General features: G+C 37.4%; 3 protein-coding genes across 3 annotated transcripts; all 3 read left to right on the top strand.

The window, feature by feature from the left end:
- The first annotated feature begins 1,287 nt into the window (after positions 1–1,287).
- LOC137715745 (putative pectinesterase/pectinesterase inhibitor 45) lies at positions 1,288–4,125 on the top strand. Its single transcript, XM_068455087.2, has 3 exons — positions 1,288–2,415; positions 2,499–2,659; positions 3,003–4,125. Exons 1-3 carry the CDS (start codon positions 1,475–1,477, stop codon positions 3,698–3,700), a joined length of 1,800 nt encoding a protein of 599 aa, XP_068311188.2. The 5' UTR covers positions 1,288–1,474; the 3' UTR covers positions 3,701–4,125.
- A 2,382-nt stretch (positions 4,126–6,507) lies between these two features.
- Positions 6,508–9,292, top strand: RAD51 (RAS associated with diabetes protein 51). Its single transcript, XM_068457426.2, has 9 exons — positions 6,508–6,757; positions 7,177–7,321; positions 7,429–7,539; positions 7,638–7,729; positions 8,089–8,183; positions 8,264–8,377; positions 8,551–8,680; positions 8,785–8,906; positions 8,981–9,292. Exons 1-9 carry the CDS (start codon positions 6,668–6,670, stop codon positions 9,102–9,104), a joined length of 1,023 nt encoding a protein of 340 aa, XP_068313527.2. The 5' UTR covers positions 6,508–6,667; the 3' UTR covers positions 9,105–9,292.
- Positions 9,293–10,303: 1,011 nt separating this feature from the next.
- Positions 10,304–17,641, top strand: LOC137713310 (conserved oligomeric Golgi complex subunit 3). The gene is made up of 24 exons (XM_068455762.2): positions 10,304–10,524; positions 10,711–10,908; positions 10,987–11,031; positions 11,125–11,199; positions 11,324–11,419; positions 11,548–11,625; positions 12,044–12,129; positions 12,256–12,322; positions 12,431–12,493; positions 12,604–12,705; positions 12,911–13,015; positions 13,128–13,220; positions 13,487–13,575; positions 13,838–14,057; positions 14,186–14,272; positions 14,891–15,004; positions 15,104–15,136; positions 15,334–15,420; positions 15,507–15,569; positions 15,824–15,940; positions 16,142–16,234; positions 16,698–16,808; positions 16,950–17,050; positions 17,202–17,641. The coding sequence occupies exons 1-24, from the start codon at positions 10,447–10,449 to the stop codon at positions 17,332–17,334; spliced, it is 2,334 nt and encodes a 777-aa protein (XP_068311863.1). The 5' UTR covers positions 10,304–10,446; the 3' UTR covers positions 17,335–17,641.
- The last annotated feature ends 265 nt before the right edge of the window (positions 17,642–17,906 follow it).

Genomic DNA, 17,906 nt, shown 5'->3' on the forward strand with positions numbered 1-17,906 from the left:
TCAAACTTTGGTACAAGAAAATGGACAGACTGCCCTAACTAATTGTCCAAATCCATGTTTGCTAGTTAAAATTCTAAAGAAAAAGAAATGCTATTTTTACAAAATTCATGTGATTTTTTAATTGATCAATGACTTTAACTCTTTCAATGTATGTTGTGCACATAACTCGTCAAGTAATATGATTAAAATGTGGTACACAAATGTACTCTCCATGTCATCCCTGTTGTATTCGTAATTGGCGTGTAATGACCATATTAACCTACCCCGTGACCATGGGTGGATTCATAGAGGGATCGGGGTGGTCCCATAACACTTGACATCTGGGAAAAACGTCTATGGAGGTCCTTCGAGGACCCTCCAAATGTTTGGGCGGGGAGGACCATTCCATTCCTAGCTGTTATAAGTTCTACAGTTTAAGTAGTTTTATTTGTATTGTCAAATGCCATATAGTTATAAGCCTTATAGTCTAAGCAATTTCTTTCAAGGAGGGTGAATGGGTTGCAAGCTTGCAGAAGACTCCTCGTTCGGAAGAAGACCCAAATGGTACAATTTTTTTAAGGGAATGGACTTTTTTTTTAATATAAATGACCTTGCTAAAAAAGACGCTTACAGTTTAGACTTTGTAACTCGTAATATTATTTTTAGGGGTGTGTGCCTGTTAATTTATGTTCTTTGATCTTTTCTAATATATCTGATCTAATAGCCGAAAATTAGAAAAGTGTGTGAGAAGTAAAAGGGTGTGTGTATATATCACACCCCTATTTTTAAACCTTTTACATTGGAACCTCTTGACCTTAAAATTCTGAATCCGTCCCTGCTCGTGACGTGATAAAATTGATATGTCGATTAGCACTAAATAATAACAATTGGTGTTATAAGTAAACAAACATCACAAAGGCAACTAATCTAGTCAAAATGTTTCCCTTCTAGCATGATTTGTTCTTTAATTAGTTGAAGAATGTTGAGAATAGCCAAATATATATAATGCTTGATTGGCTTAGTCCATTGATTGGAGTCATGAGTTTGTTATGACTTCAATCCTAACCTCACAAAAGAACACATACAACCATGAATTCGTTGACAATTTTGAACAATATATGTCATACGTCGTTTGGCAGTAAGGGGTATGAATGTAATTTTGAAATGATCTGCGAGGGAAATGCGGTTGGAAAGGAAGAAAGGAAAGGACCCCTTGTTGTCGTCTCCAACTAACTTTTTAAAAAAATAGAATACCTGAAAACACTCCCGACCAGACCTCATTTGTCAATTGCCAAAATAATAATGGACATTCGAAATTCCGGAAGAGAAGAACAACGAGATAGGGAGAGGAGGCGAAAAGCAAAAACGATTAAAGCTGAAACGCCATTGTATTTCAATCTCTTTACCGTCTCTTGCTTGAATCGGTGCTTTCCCCCTGCGCTTGGCCCTGAATTATTAAGGCAGAGGTTCCTCTGCCTTATAGCCACCTCTCGCAATGGCATTTCAGGATTTCGACCAGCTTACCGAACGCCGAAAGACCGAGAATGCACGTAAGTTCAAGAAGAGAATTATCATTGCGGTCGTCGTCATTCTCCTCCTTGTTTTGATTGCCGTCGGAGCCTATTTCATTGTCAACAAACTTAATAATAAAGGTACTAAGAAGGGCAATGCAAAGGAGGGCAATGCTAAGCAAGGCAAAGTTGCACCGAAGGCTCCTCAACCGAAAAATGCACCATCGAAGAACAAAGTGCCTTCGAATGGTCAGAAGATCCTGAAGGAGATGTGCAACGTGGCAGATTACAAGGACAAGTGCGAGGGCATCATTGAAAAGGCAAAGGACGAAACGAAACCCAAGGCATTCATCAAGACCGCTATCTCAGCCGCCTTAGACGAGGCCAAGAGTGCCTACAGCAAAACTACTGAGCTGACTTTCAACAGCCCGGAAGAGAAGGGAGCGTTTGAGGATTGCAAAGTGTTGTTCGATGATGCCAAGGAGGAATTAGGGGACGCCGTTTCCCAGCTTGGCAATAACATTGAGTCGGGGAAGGTTCGCACAGGCGTCTTGAACAGCTGGTTGAGTGCGGTGATATCTTACCAGCAGACATGTGTCGACGGGTTTCCTGATGGAAAATTGAAGTCCGAGTTGGAGAAGATGTTGCAGGCTTCTAAGGAATTCACTAGTAATTCTCTAGCCATGCTTTCGCTTCTTAACCAGTTGCAGCCACCGGGTGCAGAAGCAGCTGCAGGATCCAATCGCCGCCTTCTATCGCAAGACAAGAGCGGATTCCCTACCTGGATGAGTCACGAGGACCGAAGGATGTTGAAGAAAAACGACGAGAAGCTCACCCCCAAGGTGACAGTGGCAAAAGATGGCAGTGGAAACTACAAAACCATTAGTGAAGCCTTGGAAAAAATACCCGAAAAATACGAAGGACGGTATGTATTGTGTTAAAAAAACAATGATTTTCATTATCTTGTTATCTTTATTTATCAGTGTTTTTACCCTTATGAAAATTCAGGTATGTCATCTATGTTAAAGAAGGAGTCTATGATGAGACTGTGACTGTGACAAAGAAGATGCCGAACGTTACAATGTACGGCGATGGGTCACAGAAGAGCATCATCACCGGAAATAAGAACTTTGCCGATAAAGTTAGGATATTCCAAACTGCACCCTTCGGTACAGGCTCAACAAATTTGCACCTAGAAATAATTTCAGCACATCCTTCTCATCCTCCTGCACACTCGTGTTTAATTTTGTCCTTTGATTTTCTTTTGATAAACCCAAAGGCCGGAACCATAAATGAACATGGGTGTATAGGGCGAGAAAATGAATGTGTGGAAATCACTCTCCTTTTGCATCGCAATACATGCGCTCAAATTAGGCAACAAGTGATGTATATGTCTTATAGCAATAGAAGATATAGAGCATGTGTAAGGCTTAACTCACCATTTCAAGCTAGTGTCAATGTTACTTAACTCTTTTTTTTTTTTTTTTTTTTTCCCTTTTGATTCAATTGCAGTGGTCTTAGGGGAAGGTTTTATGGCAAAGTCGATGGGATTCAGAAACACGGCTGGGCCTGAGAAGCATCAGGCAGTGGCAGCAAGAGTCCAAGCAGACCGCACTATTTTTCTGAACTGCCGGTTTGAAGGGTACCAAAGCACATTATACACACAAACTCATCGGCAGTTCTATAAGAGCTGTGTCATTTCAGGCACCGTTGATTTCATCTTTGGCGACGCTGCTGCCATCTTCCAGAACTGCTTGATCTACGTCCGCAAGCCTTTGGAAAACCAACAAAACACTGTCACAGCCCAGGGAAGGACTGACAAACAGGAAACCACAGGAATAGTGTTACAGAATTGCAAAATCATGTCGGACAAAGATCTTGAGCCAGTAAAGTCCCAATTCAAGACCTACCTCGGAAGGCCATCGAAGGAATTCTCGAGAACTATAGTGATGGATTCGACAATTGAGGACCTGATTCACCCCGATGGATGGACACAGTGGGAAGGAGATTTCGCGCTGAAAACATTGTATTACGCAGAGTATAACAACAAGGGACCGGGCGCAAAAACTGACAACAGAGTGAAGTGGGATGGATACAAGAAAATTGACAAGCAAGAGGCAATGCATTATACTGCAGGGCCTTTCTTGAAGGGGCACGCTTGGCTTATGGGTGTGGGTGTTCCTGTTCGCTTCGGCCTATTTGAAAGTTAAACGGAGTTGGTTTGTGACACGGAGATGACGATGATGTTTTTGAGTTATCTGATCAAGAAGAGTGGAACATCTGTGTCTGGAGTGAAATGGTAATGTTGTCAATTTCTTTGTTTTAACATCGATCATCAAGGGAGTGAAATTGACATCCTTTTGTATTTGCAACACGCTAAATATATTAGCCTTAAACGAAGATAAAAAATTGAATTATGTACGAAAAACATACGGTTCATCGTGTAGCAAAATTCATTGAATTGAGTTCTAGGTTGTACCAGATTGAATGCTTAGGTTTCCATGTTTTCCAAATTTTAGCTCTTTGATCCGAAACATTGTTCCAAAAAGAGTGTGATGTACTTGGAAATGGACTGTCTACTTGTTTTTGGTGTTGTTTTGACATTTTGCTCCAAATACAAAAGTTCTTTCACGTCTCTCCTTGATATGATGTTAAGTAAAGGCATAACACCAAAACTCAAACATGCAAATTTCAAGAATAAAAGGACAAACATTGGAGGATTACATCAAGCAAAATATGGGTTAAATTATTGTATTCATTCTTTTTCTTAATACAAATTATAGTCTAACCTGTATTCTAATTTACGTGGAGGGCAATTCTCGAACTTACATAAGGACGGACACACTGCCTTTGATTAAGTGACCTAACCACATTTGTTGTTTTAGAACTTTGAACATGTTAATTAAAATCCATATTCAGTAATCATTAGGTCTGCTTAAATTGATAGGATTTCGATATTAACATTAAAAGGTGATGATTTGAGATGCAAAAGACGGAAATTTGAACAAAAAAAGTTCATGATTGATGGAGGAAGATGGATATAATTCTTAATCGAGAGACGACGTAGGCTTTTAACGTGAAAATAACTTTCACATATTTCTCACATTAAAATTGATAACACTACATGGATTTTGTTAGCAACAATTTAATTAATTTCATCCAATTTAAGACAATATGGTGATTACAGGACGCTTACAGTTCAACCATTTAGGCCAATGATGACCCTGGAGCCGCCATGTATCTAAAAACTTAAACAGCTTCAGGCTCACTATTTAGGCATTTTCTGTGCCACAGCTTCAGTCTTATGAAAACAGGCTTTTCATTGTCGCCGCTTTACCATTGTAATTGCACATGTTTAAAGCTAAATTACGAGAAGACTACATTTTGTCGAGACTTAATTGTTACAAGAGTGCATTTATCGAGATGTAGTAAAAAAAATACTTACTTATCCTTAATGAAACTTCTATAAATACAAAGAACTACATTAGCACAGCATAGTCTCTAAAGTTATTGCATGTGCGTTTTCAACGAGTCAGTGACTTCGTGAATGCTTCTCTTTCTAAGTAAAATTTTATAAATACATACAAAACAACGTCTTCAACCAATTTAAGTGAATACCTTTCATTTCCAATATTACATTGCATATTAATTGGACTTGTTTATCATTATGTGAAGCCAAATTTCTTAAGATGAAATCTAAAAAAATATTGTAAATTATAACAAAATGAAGTTTATTCTTATATATGACTACCTCAAGTTGAGATCATAATTTTTCATGACTGTATAAATGTTTAGTATACATCTTCACCATTCATGTGAATCGAACTTGAAATCTTTTACTTACAAATAAAAAAAAATAATATCACTGCATCAGTGCACCGTATTACTAGTTGCTCCAATCAATTTTTAGAATCCAATTAAATATAATTAAATTATGATATGATAAGTGGTCCACTTAAAAAAAAAAAACCAGATGATAGATATACATCAACATATGTTTATGTAGAATTAATGCATTAGCTATAAGGTACACAAAGCGGTATTGTGTGACGCGTAAACCATTGACATGTCGAGTGGTGCTACTACATCCAATCTACTTTTTTGTTGCTAATTTTTATGCCATTGGTCTGTTAATAAGTTGATAACAATACTTAATACTAGCAATATACCGATGTTACTGATTGAATTAAAATGATGAGCAAATGCCTTGGTCGTGCAATTTACAGGTTGTGATGTTATTTTTAAAGGAAAATTAATGAAAATGATTTGAAAATTTTGAGTTTTAACGATAAAGACAAAATAAAGAGTAAAGTGAATAGCACTATGATTACTTTTTAGTGTAAAAATATGGTTTTTCGTTAAAGTAAACAGTACCTGTAGTTTTTCATTAAAATTTCCTATTTTTAATGGGGATGACTAAAGATTTAAAAGTAAAAAATGATTTGAATTGTCTAAAAACTCATTTCCAACTGATGATTGAACTATAATTCTGTGAAGCCCACCAGACAATTATTTGGCCAAAGGGCATCAGACTGGCCAAATGTGGCTCTCCTCTTAGCCTTTTTTTGGAACTCAGCTCTTTAGTTGCAATAATTGATTTAAATTCAATGGTTATATTTAAAAAATCGAACGGTAGTTTAACTAAATTAACTAATAAATTTAAAGTATAAACTTAAAATTAATAAATTATTGAGAGGGTTATGTTTAGCCTCTTCGGATGGAGATGATATATAAGCATGGCCTACATTATTCATTTAGAAATATTTTTTTTAGAGCTATAATTCTAGACGGGGTTATGTTTAACTATTTCGTTGGCATGTCACAACATTTGAGCGCGAAATGAACGATCAAACGCTGTTTTATTCACAATTGGATTTCAATTGGGCTCAACTCAACCACCACAAACAGGCTTGGCTACAGGCCAGACCGTAGATTTATAAAATTGGGCCTCAACCCACAAGCAATTTTCTTCAATCTATCTACCTAGGCAATCAACAAGCACCTCTCCAAAGCTTCCGTAGCAAGCTCTGTGTTGCTGCTTTGGCGCTCCTTAAAGGCTTTTTAAAATACCAATTCCCTCTCCTTCTTCCCCATCCTCTCTGCTCGTCTTCTGCTTCTTCTTCTGTGTCTTTCAGTCGGTCGACGCCGTCGTCGTTAGAGCTACAATCAGCGGAGCCATGGAGCAGCAGGGCAATCAAAGGACTGCCCAGCAACAAGACGAGCTCCAAGAAATGCACCATGGCCCTGTCCCCGTCGATCAACTTCAGGTAAACCCATTTCATTTCACACTCGTTTCGAGCAATTGAATGGCTTCCCCATGTGGGTTCTTCTTCAATCTGCTTCCGATGGGGTTTTCTTGCTCAGATTTGAAATTTAAGAAATGGGTTCTCATTTTCTTTGAAATTGGGTTCGAATTTCTGTGAATTGTTGTTCAAGATTGTACATTTTATACGGTTTTTTCGTTGTACTTTGAATTATCCGTCTTGGGTTTTGTTCTTTACCCACTATGATATGAGAAACCCTAGCCAGCAACCGACCTGTGCGTTATTTCCAATTTCATATGGGTTTGTCTTTTCTTTTTATAAATATTTTGGAAGAAATTGAGAATCTGGATTGCGTAGATCTCAATGAAAGCAACAATCTTTGTTTAGCTGATGATGAAATGTTCTAATTTTTTCGATTCAAGGCGTCCGGCATAGCTTCCATTGATGTAAAGAAACTTAAAGATGCGGGTCTTTGCACTGTTGAAGCTGTCGCTTACTCTCCCAGGAAGGATCTTCTGCAAATCAAAGGAATCAGCGACGCTAAAGTTGACAAGATCATCGAAGCAGGTATGTCATTTATTTATTTTGTTCATTTTCCCACCATTCTTATAAAGCGAATCACTATTTGCGATAATTTGATATTCCGCTGCCTGGCTTGTTTCATTTCATTGCAGCCTCCAAACTTGTGCCTTTGGGTTTTACTAGTGCTGGCCAGCTCCACGCACAGAGACTCGAAATCATTCAAATTACTTCTGGATCAAGAGAACTTGATAAGATATTGGAGGGTCAGTTTCCAATGTTCTTAGAATTGAGTCCTTATTTTACCAACACAAATGCAATACTTTAAACTTAAAGTTGATATGGCGTGGTTTTCTTGTAACAGGAGGAATTGAGACAGGATCTATTACCGAGATATATGGCGAATTCCGTTCTGGAAAGACCCAGTTGTGTCACACACTTTGTGTAACTTGCCAAGTAAGTGAATTTATTTTCTGTTTAATATGTTGTTCTAGTGCTTCATAAGAAGAAATTAGTATAATCCTTTTAGACCCTAGATCTGGCTTCCCAGATGTTCTGTTGCCTTGACAATGTGGTTGCAATTCAACCGCGTGAAGGGATAATGCATACACTGCGTGTCATGTTTTCCTAAAATATGTAATTCTGCCATAACTGAAAAGTTATTCACGTGGATGGGCTCTTGAGATCCTTGTCTATGGTTCACACTCGTAGGCTAGACAAAGAAATCAATCAATCAATTTGTACAAGGAACCACCCACCTCCAACCTTTTATTTCACTTGTTACAGTGCAATTCTAATTCATTTCCATGTTTCAGCTTCCCTTGGATCAAGGAGGCGGTGAGGGAAAAGCAATGTACATTGATGCTGAGGGTACATTCAGGCCCCAAAGACTCTTACAGATTGCAGAGAGGTTTGCTATAGATACCTTGAGGTGAACTTGCTCATATGGTTTGTGTATGCTAGATGAGACTATTAATGATGTTTCCACAGGTTTGGACTCAATGGTGCTGATGTCTTGGAGAATGTGGCGTATGCTAGAGCTTATAACACGGATCACCAATCAAGGCTCTTGCTCGAAGCAGCCTCCATGATGGTAGAAACAAGGTGTGACAACAATTTATGATTTCCATTCTTTTGTCTTGTGCGTAGACTTTTGACAGTCATGACTTAAGGTCTGTTGTGAGCCTCTCAGTCCTACATATATGCTTGTTTATAGTTTGGTCAAGTGTACACATTTTTAGGTAAGACTAATTATCTAATTGACGTTGGTTCTATAGGTTTGCTCTCATGATAGTAGATAGTGCTACAGCCCTATACAGAACAGATTTCTCAGGAAGAGGTGAACTTTCAGCCCGTCAAATGCATCTTGCAAAGTTTCTCCGGAGCCTCCAGAAGTTAGCAGATGAGGTAAAAATGCTTACAGCTTCACTAATCCTAACACCATATACTTGGACCCCCTAGTTTAGCATTATTATTAATCAGGATTCACCCTCCGTATGCTGTGAGCGCAGTTTGGCGTAGCTGTTGTGATCACAAATCAAGTGGTTGCCCAAGTGGATGGTTCTGCAATCTTTGCCGGTCCTCAAATTAAGCCTATTGGTGGTAACATCATGGCTCATGCTTCCACTACAAGGTTTGTACTACTAGAAGAAATCAATTTTCCTTTAGCAATGAACATTGCTAATGACTTATCTCTTCTTACGACAGGCTTGCTGTCAGGAAAGGAAGAGGCGAAGAGCGCATCTGTAAAGTGATAAGTTCTCCTTGTTTGGCCGAAGCAGAAGCACGGTTTCAGATCTCCCCGGAAGGTGTCACCGACGTCAAGGACTAATACACTTCTCGTGTTTTGTTTTGTTTGTTTGTTTGTTTTTTTTTTTTTCTTGGGGTAGCTTTATTGTAATAGATCTGCAAGGATCCCAGCAAAATGTCACAAACTTTGTATTTTCTTGTCTACAGTTTGTGTTCAATTTTTGAACAACTTGCCAAGAGCTTGGAAATTTACAGGACCCTTTTTCCTTTTTTTTTTTTTTGGGTTAATTCTCAAGAGTGAAAAAACATGACTTCAAATGCGACCAATAAATGTTAAAAACAATATTTATTTAGATGAATTTAGCATAAATTATCCTATTGGTTGTTAAAAACAAGGTTTTAAAAGACATTAGGCGCTAGTCGGGTGGCAGGCTAGGACCTAGCGTCTAGGCGGTTAGGCGGGATCTAGATGAGCGTTTAGGCGGACTAGACGGATTTAATTAAATATATTATATTTCATGTAAATAAGTGTATGATTATACTTAAAATATATATGATTTCATCATAAACTACAAAATGGAATAACATATATATTATGAGCTATTGGAACATAATGAAAACATGGAGAACAAATATATAATGTGTGTTCATTTAAGTATAAAATAAGTCTCTTACAATTTATTGAAAAAATAAAATGCAAAATGAAAATTATGTATTTTTTGTCTAAGTTGCAACCTAGGTGGATGTTTAAGCGGGTTTGGGCGGGCTAGGCGGGTGCCTCAGTAGGTCTAGGCATCATTTCTTAATTTTCAAATGCTTATGCATTAATCGGAGCAGTGGCTAACCGCCTAGATGAGAACTAGACGGCGCTAGACAGAGATTTTTAGAATAGTGCTCGATAAACCTATTCAGTTGGAACCCAAAAAAAATTGATTCTGTTTGAGTGCGGTTTCAGTTATTTACCTGTCCGAGTGACATAAAAATCCAAAAGTAAAAAGGGCCAAAAAAAAAAAAAAAAAAAAAAAAAAAAGGGGTAAAAAAGAAGCAAACAAGTTCGCACCGTCTCAACAAACAGTTGTTTGAGTGCGGTTTCAGTTATTTACCTGTCCGAGTGACATAAAAATCCAAAAGTAAAAAGGGCCAAAAAAAAAAAAAAAAAAAAAAAAGGGTAAAAAAGAAGCAAACAAGTTCGCACCGTCTCAACATTCAACTGTTTGTTAACCACCAAACGACGTCGTGGTAGTTCGAACAACATAAAAGCTGGGCGTTTAAATCTTTATCGTTGAAAAAGGAAGCGAGGGACTGGGTAAAAATTCAAGAGTAAGAAAAGAGGGCGGAGGAGAGGAGGCGAATTGTGGAAGACGACGAAAGCTACTGCAACCATTGCCTGAAACGACGTCGTTGTGAGTTGAAGAAGATCGAGAATGGCGGCAAGCAAGCCGAGCGTTCCGAAATCTGGAGCCATTTCCAGGGGCTACAACTTCGCATCTCACTGGGAACAGGTGCTGCGTCTTCTTCTTCCTCCTCCTCATTGCCCTAGATTCAAAATTCTCCATGGAAACGACGCCGTTTTCTTCTACATCTGAGTTTTCTGCAATTTTCTCGCTTTAATTGCAACTATCTTGCTTTCAGATCGGATCGGATCCTCTCGATTTGAATTTTGATGTATTGCTTTCTTTCCTCTGCAGAAAACTCCGTTAACGGAGCAGCAGCAAGCAGCCATTGCAACGCTCTCGCATTCCGTCGCGGAGCGGCCATTCCCTCCCAATTTGGCACAGGACCGCACCACAGGCCACCAGAATGGCCTGACTGTCTCCACCAAGGACAGCTCTTTTGGCTCAGAACACTCAGCCGCCATTGAAGCTGTTCTTGTCAATACGAATCAGGTACATTGTTGCCATCACATTCCGTTATCTATTCCAATTCGAAGGCTTTCTCACTGAAATTAGATTTTCTACTTGCAGTTTTACAAATGGTTTACAGATCTCGAAGCGGCCTTGAAGTCGGAGGTTAGTTATCGATTTCTTCCGACAAATACTGCTCCTTATGATGTAATTGAGTGTAAATACTTCTCATCGCACATAAATTTTTTTACATTTTAGACAGAGGAGAAGTATCGACACTATGTAGACACTTTGACAGAACGCATTCAGACATGTGATGGCATACTCGGTCAGGTAATGGCGATATATATATCTATATACTCGGTCAGGTAATGGCGATATATATCTATCGGCGTTGAAGACATCTTTGTTTTAAGTTGTTATGCTTGTTTGAGATAGCTGGTTTCGTTCTGTGCAGGTCGATGACACCCTGGAGTTGTTTAATGAACTACAAGATCAGCATCAGGCAGTAGCAACAAAGACTAGAACTCTTCATGATGCATGCGACCGATTGGTGGGATTTTCTTTCAATTGTTACCCTTTTTATTTCTTCCCACTTTCCTTGGTGTCAGGTTGAATTCATTGTTGTGGGGGCCTGGAAACTTATTTAAAACTTGATGTTTCCTCATTTTTCATTTGCAGTTAATAGAGAAGCAACGACTGATTGAATTTACGGAAGCACTCCGCAGTAAGCTCAACTACTTTGATGAATTGGAGAATGTAAGGTTTGAATCTACCTTACCTAGAGATATTATTTTGTTTGCTGAGATTGTGGTTTTGTTAAATATATGTCGTAATGCATGGATAAACTTTTGTTTTTGAACTAACAATTTAATTGATTCTTTTTCCAAAGAGTCAACTTCTCCCTAGTCCCTAGTGTGAATTCTCCTTATCAGGCATTACTTTGTAGTGTTGTTCAAATTTACATTGAAGTTAATATACTTTGAAGCTTCATTCCAAGGATCTTACCTTCTTTTGTTTGTTCTGATATGTGAGAAAATATCATGATGCACAAACTGTATGAAATACATATAATATATATATATATATATATATGTGTGTGTGTGTGTGTGTGTGTGTGTGTGTATTCATCCCATAATTATATTGTATTCACGTTTAATTCTTCAACTGTGTGCAGATTACTACTAATTTTTATTCTCCAAACATGAATGTCCTACACGAGAACTTTCTCCCTCTTCTCAAACGCCTTGATGAGTGCATATCGTAAGTATCTTTTTTGTTACTAACTCTCTGCAATTCTATGTCTCAGACACTATTCAGTTAAAAACAATAAGGATATATTTATTGGATTAAAACTTACTGTTTTCAAACAATTTGTGCATACTTTAGGTATGTTGAAAGCAATCCACAATATGCAGAATCCAGTGTTTACCTGCTCAAATTTCGACAATTGCAGGTATGATTTGCAAGAGCGTTGATTAGGTGAATAGTATAGAATGGAGATTGTCATCTAGTAAGATTGGTTTTGACCTTCAGTAATATATAGTTTACTTGTTTTGGACAGTCTCGAGCCTTGGGAATGATTCGTTCTCATGTACTTTCAGTTCTCAAAGGTGCTTCTTCTCAGGTAATGTTACCTTATTGAACTGAGTTACCATTAACACATCGTAGTAGACTTCAGTCTTAATATGCATTAGTGTATATTACCTGGCTTTGAATTATGGCCACTGTCATCAGGTACAGGCAGCTATCCGGGGCAGTGGTGGCAATAACGCATCTGTTTCTGAGGGTGTAGAAGCATCCGTTATATATGTCCGTTTCAAGGCAGCAGCAAGTGAGGTAACATTGATGATTCTATTGAATTAGTTAAAATTTGATTAATGCATTTAACCAGCCAGGATGTGAAAAGCTGAAAGCAAGATGTGTCTGGAAAGCATTTTTAGTTCTATCCTATTATTTGAATGCGGGCATGCAATTTTCTGCCTTAAGTTTTTAACTTCACACTCGTTTAAGTGTTGATGTCTAACAAATAGAATCTCTGCAGCTTAAGCCAGTGCTGGAGGAAATTGAAAGCAGAGCATCAAGGAAAGAATATACTCAGATCCTTACAGAATGCCACAAACTATATTGTGAACAGAGACTTTCCTTGGTGAGCTGATGAATTTTTTATTTATTTTTGAAAAGGATAATTAGTTGTTTACCATACTAATTTATTCCTTAATTTTATCACTTGTAAACCACCTTGTTAATGCATTTTTCAGGTGAGAGGTATAGTACATCAACGAATATCTGAATTTGCCAAGAAAGAGGCCTTGCCATCATTGACTAGATCTGGATGTGCATATCTAATGCAGGTAAGATGTAAATGTTACAAGGACATTCATTGAGGAAAGACTCCTTAAAAAGAATACAAGCGAAAGATTTGTCTATTGTAGAGTATAAAGTGAGGATGGGGTGATTGACCCTGTTCTCTTTAATGATAGTGGCAAAATCTGTGATGTAAGATGTAATGTGATATGCAACTTATTCTCACGTATGAATCAGAGCTGCATACATTGTGAACATTTATGTTGTAGGACCACAAAGTTTCCATGGTAATTGAAACCACTATTCATTGCAGGTCTGCCAGCTAGAGCACCAACTGTTTGATCATTTTTTCCCATCTTCTGCAGAGGACGTTTCAAGTTTGGCTCCATTGATAGATCCTCTGTAGGTCCCATTATCTTTTCTTTTTAGTCATTTTCTCTCGTTTTCTGCTTTCTCGAGAGGCTGACATGTAATAATGGGTTAAGCAATCTGTTTTAAATTGAATGTGCCAAAAGCGAATGAAGCTTGATTGGTTTGGTCCTTTCCACTTCATTCCTTCATTCCTTGTTAGGCTGTTACATTGTAGGATGGAGGTTCGCTGGTTGATTGGTTTATGTGCATTTTAAACTATATAATAACCTCCTTTTGATGATAATTCATGCAGGTCCACATATTTATATGATACACTGCGGCCAAAACTTATTCATGAAACAAATGTTGATTTTCTTTGTGAACTTGTTGACATATTGAAAGTTGAAGTCCTAGGTGAACAGTTAAGTCGGAGGAGTGAATCATTAGCTGGTCTACGTCCTACATTAGAGAGAATTCTTGCCGATGTTCATGAGCGGTTAACTTTCCGTGCTCGAACACATATTCGTGATGAGGTGATCTCTATTCCTGAGAGTTCTCATTGCTTTTTGAGTAGTTACCTTTTTTCTTAATTTTCCTGTTAATCTTGTTTTCTTGACTAGTACCTTTTTCCTTTTTAAATTTCTTAATCTTGTTTTTCCAGATAGCAAATTATTTTCCTCTGGATGAAGACTTGGATTACCCTGCTAAGCTGGAAAGATCTGCAGCAGATCAACTTGAAACTACTTCTGTAACTTTTTTCCCATTTCCTTTTTTTAACTTTTATGGATGTCTGAGATAAATATTTGTTTATGCTGTCCGATGCGTATTTAGGTGGTGTCAACATTGCTAGACCCAAACTTATAGGTTTATAGGACATCTCTACATGGTTGAATAACTTTAATTTTCCATTATGTAAAGTCTTTAATGGCCTTGATGAATTATTCATTCATAGTCTGGTGAGATTGGTTGTTCACTTAATGGAATATCCACAACACAGAAACAAACTGTGTTCTGTTTTCGATACAAGTGATATTTGGGAGGTGAGAATAGAACATACTAAGATGCCATTTAGTGGCCTTAGAACTTATTCATCACTACTTTTGTTAAATATATCCTTTAATTTTGCAGCCTACCTGTAAGGACACTAGTATGCATTTGCCCATGTAACACGTTTCCAAGCTGGTTATTTGGGATTACTCGTGCACGATGGAATATCTTTTTTATAGAAGTTGGTGGCAAGTGGTTACACTATTGTTAGCTTGAGTTCTGCATCATTTCTGGTGATTTAATGTGCTCGCCTTGGATTGTTATATATAATTTGATCGATTTTCTCATCTTTCCTTATCTTTATCTTTGTCAAACACAGGCTGATGAAAACCTAGTTTTTAAAACATGGTATCCACCTCTAGAGAAAACAATATCTTGCCTTTCAAAGTTGTATCGCTGTTTAGAACCAGAAGTTTTTACTGGTTTAGCACAGGTATTTAAACCTTTGCTCAGGTGTCAAACTTGTCTTGAATAAATTCCCTTCATATAAATTCTGTTAAAACATTTTTTTTTTTTGTTTTTTGGTATTCAGGAAGTAGTTGAAGTTTGTTCAGTATCTATCCAGGTGAGTTACTGAATATATACTGTCATATGCAGCGCATTTTGAAATTCTCTGTGCATAATTCCACTTTTCTTTTTGGGGTTACCTTGACTGTCATATTATCCCCGTTTATTAAGCTGATAAGATTTGTTTAGCATGGGCTTAATATGGTGACTAGCTTTTTCGGTGTTATCTTGATTGTTGTTTCTTTCATCTGCCAGAAAGCGGGCAAACTCATCACAAAGAGATCATCTCCAATGGATGGTCAGCTTTTCCTCTTAAAGCATCTTCTTATCTTAAGGGAGCAGGTGATTTTTCCTCCTATCTGCTGTTTATATCATGGGTAGTTATTCTTTAAAGATGACTTGTTAATGCATCTATTTTGTCTTCCCAGATTGCGCCTTTCGATATTGAGTTTTCTGTCACACATAAGGAACTTGATTTCTCGCACTTGCTGGTTAGTTTTCTAATGCAAAAGTTCTCCTATTCAAATGCATTATCTAGTGTTTAGTAAAGTTCTATTATTGTTTGATATATCCTCTCGGTCTTCATAAACTTTATTTTTCAAATAAATCAGTTCTAGTATGGACAGTATTTCATTGACAAAGATATTTTGAATGTTGATTTGGTTTAGCAGTAAGCATTAAAAGTTACTTAAATGCCTGAAATTTGATGGAATGGAAATCTTAATATTTTTTAATCTCCTGGCAGGAGCATCTAAGACGAATTCTTAGAGGTCAAGCCTCTCTATCTGATTGGTCCAGGTCAACTTCACTAGCAAGAACCCTTTCTCCCCGAGTTTTGGAAAGTCAAATAGATGCCAAAAAGGTTTGTCATTTTCCTTTTTAATCAATGTGTTCTTGGTTTATTTTTAGAGCATAACTTTAATCATTTTGTTTTCCGTTGCTGCTTTCGTTTCAATTATACTTTTCACTTTGGTTCATTTTCTGGGGATGCTTCATTGTATTATTCAAAATACAATGAGGAGTTCATTATGTCGGTGACAAGTTCAATGTAATGTACTTGCAGGACTTGGAGAAAAGCCTGAAAACCACTGGTGAGGAGTTCATTATGTCAGTGACGAAGCTAGTTGTGGATCCTATGCTTTCATTTATTACCAAGGTTTGTGTTTGTCGTTTCCTCCTTTGGTAATATGGCTTTGTAATGTATTTTGGAGCAAATGAGAAACCAGACATGTAGATACAAGTACACAATTAAAAAAACCAAACAGAACATTAGAATAAATTGCTGAAATCCACATTAGACATGTCACATGTTAATAACTCATATATAAATTAGATATGTTTGAAACTTTTCAAACTTTACGTTGCCATAAACCCTTATCATTAAAAAAATGCTAACACTGTCTAGACTGGTAGACTCCTATGGCATGTTGTTGAGGTTCCTAGGATGGATCGATGGATCCATAATTGAGTGCTCGTTATAACTTAAAATCCACAATGTCATTAAGGGTCCTGCCTTTACTAAATTTGGTCTCATTTGGATATGATTTCTCATGGATTCTTACATCTGTATTTCAAAAATTCGCTCATGTCTAAAAGGTTTTGATTGTGCTTTTTTGTAGGTCACAGCTGTGAAAGGTAGCCAGAATCAAAAGGTAGACTCTGTTATGGCCAAACCAATTAAGGATCATGCTTTTGCAACCCCAGATAAGGTGGCTGAACTTGTTCAAAAGGTATGCATATTTCTCGTTTTCTTGAGTGCGGTGGAGAGCCGTGTTAGGGAGGGCCATCTATATATTTGTCTGCTAGGGTTCGTGTTTTGCTCTCTCTATATATTTGATAACCGCTGGTTCTCATAATGTATTCTTGGACAGGTAGCTGCTGCAATTCAGCAAGAGTTGCCAATGGTAATGACAAAAATGAAGCTTTATTTGCAGAACCCGTCAACACGAACTATACTGTTCAAAGCTATAAAGTGAGTACAGGATTCACTCGTTGAAAATTTGGGGTCCTCAACATATACACCTGTGACAGATTAAGTTGATATTTTTACTTGATGACAGATGAGTTTGCCTTCCTTTTATAACTCGGTCCTGACAAGCTTTCTCTTTTCTCCTTTTCTGCAGGACAAATATTGTCGAAGCACATGTTCGAGTACAGACGCTGCTGAAGGACGAGTATTCAGCGGAAGAGGTACAAGGCATCATAAACATGCCTTCCATACAAGAACTACATGCACAACTTGATAAACTCCTTTAGAGTGTTTGTGAAGCCATTGCCTCTTACCATATGCATTGTTCTTATTTGCCGTGCGATTTAAATGTTATTATTCGTGGATTAGAGAAATCCTGCGATGTCGAAACAGTTTTATGAAACGGGAAATATATGTATCATTTTTTGTAACGGGTAATAAGCCAATGGCGGTCTTATAGGTTGTGTAGGATAGATTGCTCATGAGCAGTTTTTGTTCGATTTCAGTTTCTAGTTTTTGGTTCAGCGAAGCACAATTTGTATTTTGAAAACAGGCCATAATCTATATCAGAATATGCTATTTGCAATTGGGAAATATATGTTACTCCAAATTTGGTTTTGCTGAAATAATCCTTAAATTAGTACCAAGTGAAAATTAGGCCTCTAAATTTTATTTATTTATTTATAATTTTTTTGGAAAACTAGACCTTGAATTTATTAAACTGCCAATTTCCTTCATCCGTAAGATTTGATGACGATTCAAAGATATTTTTCAATTTCTCGTTAATTTAAGTCAGCTGACTTGTATGTGATATTTTGAAGGTAGGTTGGCAGTTTATAATGAGAGGGTAAATTGACAA

This window comes from Pyrus communis, chromosome 15 (genome assembly GCF_041283825.1).
Source record: "Pyrus communis isolate YQ-2024b chromosome 15, ASM4128382v1, whole genome shotgun sequence".
Classification (NCBI taxonomy): domain Eukaryota; kingdom Viridiplantae; phylum Streptophyta; class Magnoliopsida; order Rosales; family Rosaceae; genus Pyrus; species Pyrus communis.

What these genes read in the sequence shown, in the direction of transcription:
- LOC137715745 (XM_068455087.2), top strand. Translation starts at nt 1,475, where the DNA reads ATGGCATTTCAGGATTTCGACCAGCTTACCGAACGCCGAAAGACCGAG. An exon ending in CCCGAAAAATACGAAGGACG is followed by an intron (nt 2,416 to 2,498) that starts GTATGTATTGTG and finishes ATGAAAATTCAG; the next exon opens with GTATGTCATCTATGTTAAAG. An exon ending in ATTCCAAACTGCACCCTTCG is followed by an intron (nt 2,660 to 3,002) that starts GTACAGGCTCAA and finishes ATTCAATTGCAG; the next exon opens with TGGTCTTAGGGGAAGGTTTT.
- RAD51 (XM_068457426.2), top strand. Translation starts at nt 6,668, where the DNA reads ATGGAGCAGCAGGGCAATCAAAGGACTGCCCAGCAACAAGACGAGCTC. An exon ending in CTCTTACAGATTGCAGAGAG is followed by an intron (nt 8,184 to 8,263) that starts GTTTGCTATAGA and finishes ATGTTTCCACAG; the next exon opens with GTTTGGACTCAATGGTGCTG. An exon ending in TCCAGAAGTTAGCAGATGAG is followed by an intron (nt 8,681 to 8,784) that starts GTAAAAATGCTT and finishes CTGTGAGCGCAG; the next exon opens with TTTGGCGTAGCTGTTGTGAT.
- LOC137713310 (XM_068455762.2), top strand. Translation starts at nt 10,447, where the DNA reads ATGGCGGCAAGCAAGCCGAGCGTTCCGAAATCTGGAGCCATTTCCAGG. An exon ending in TTTTTACTGGTTTAGCACAG is followed by an intron (nt 15,005 to 15,103) that starts GTATTTAAACCT and finishes TTTGGTATTCAG; the next exon opens with GAAGTAGTTGAAGTTTGTTC. An exon ending in TTTGTTCAGTATCTATCCAG is followed by an intron (nt 15,137 to 15,333) that starts GTGAGTTACTGA and finishes TTCATCTGCCAG; the next exon opens with AAAGCGGGCAAACTCATCAC.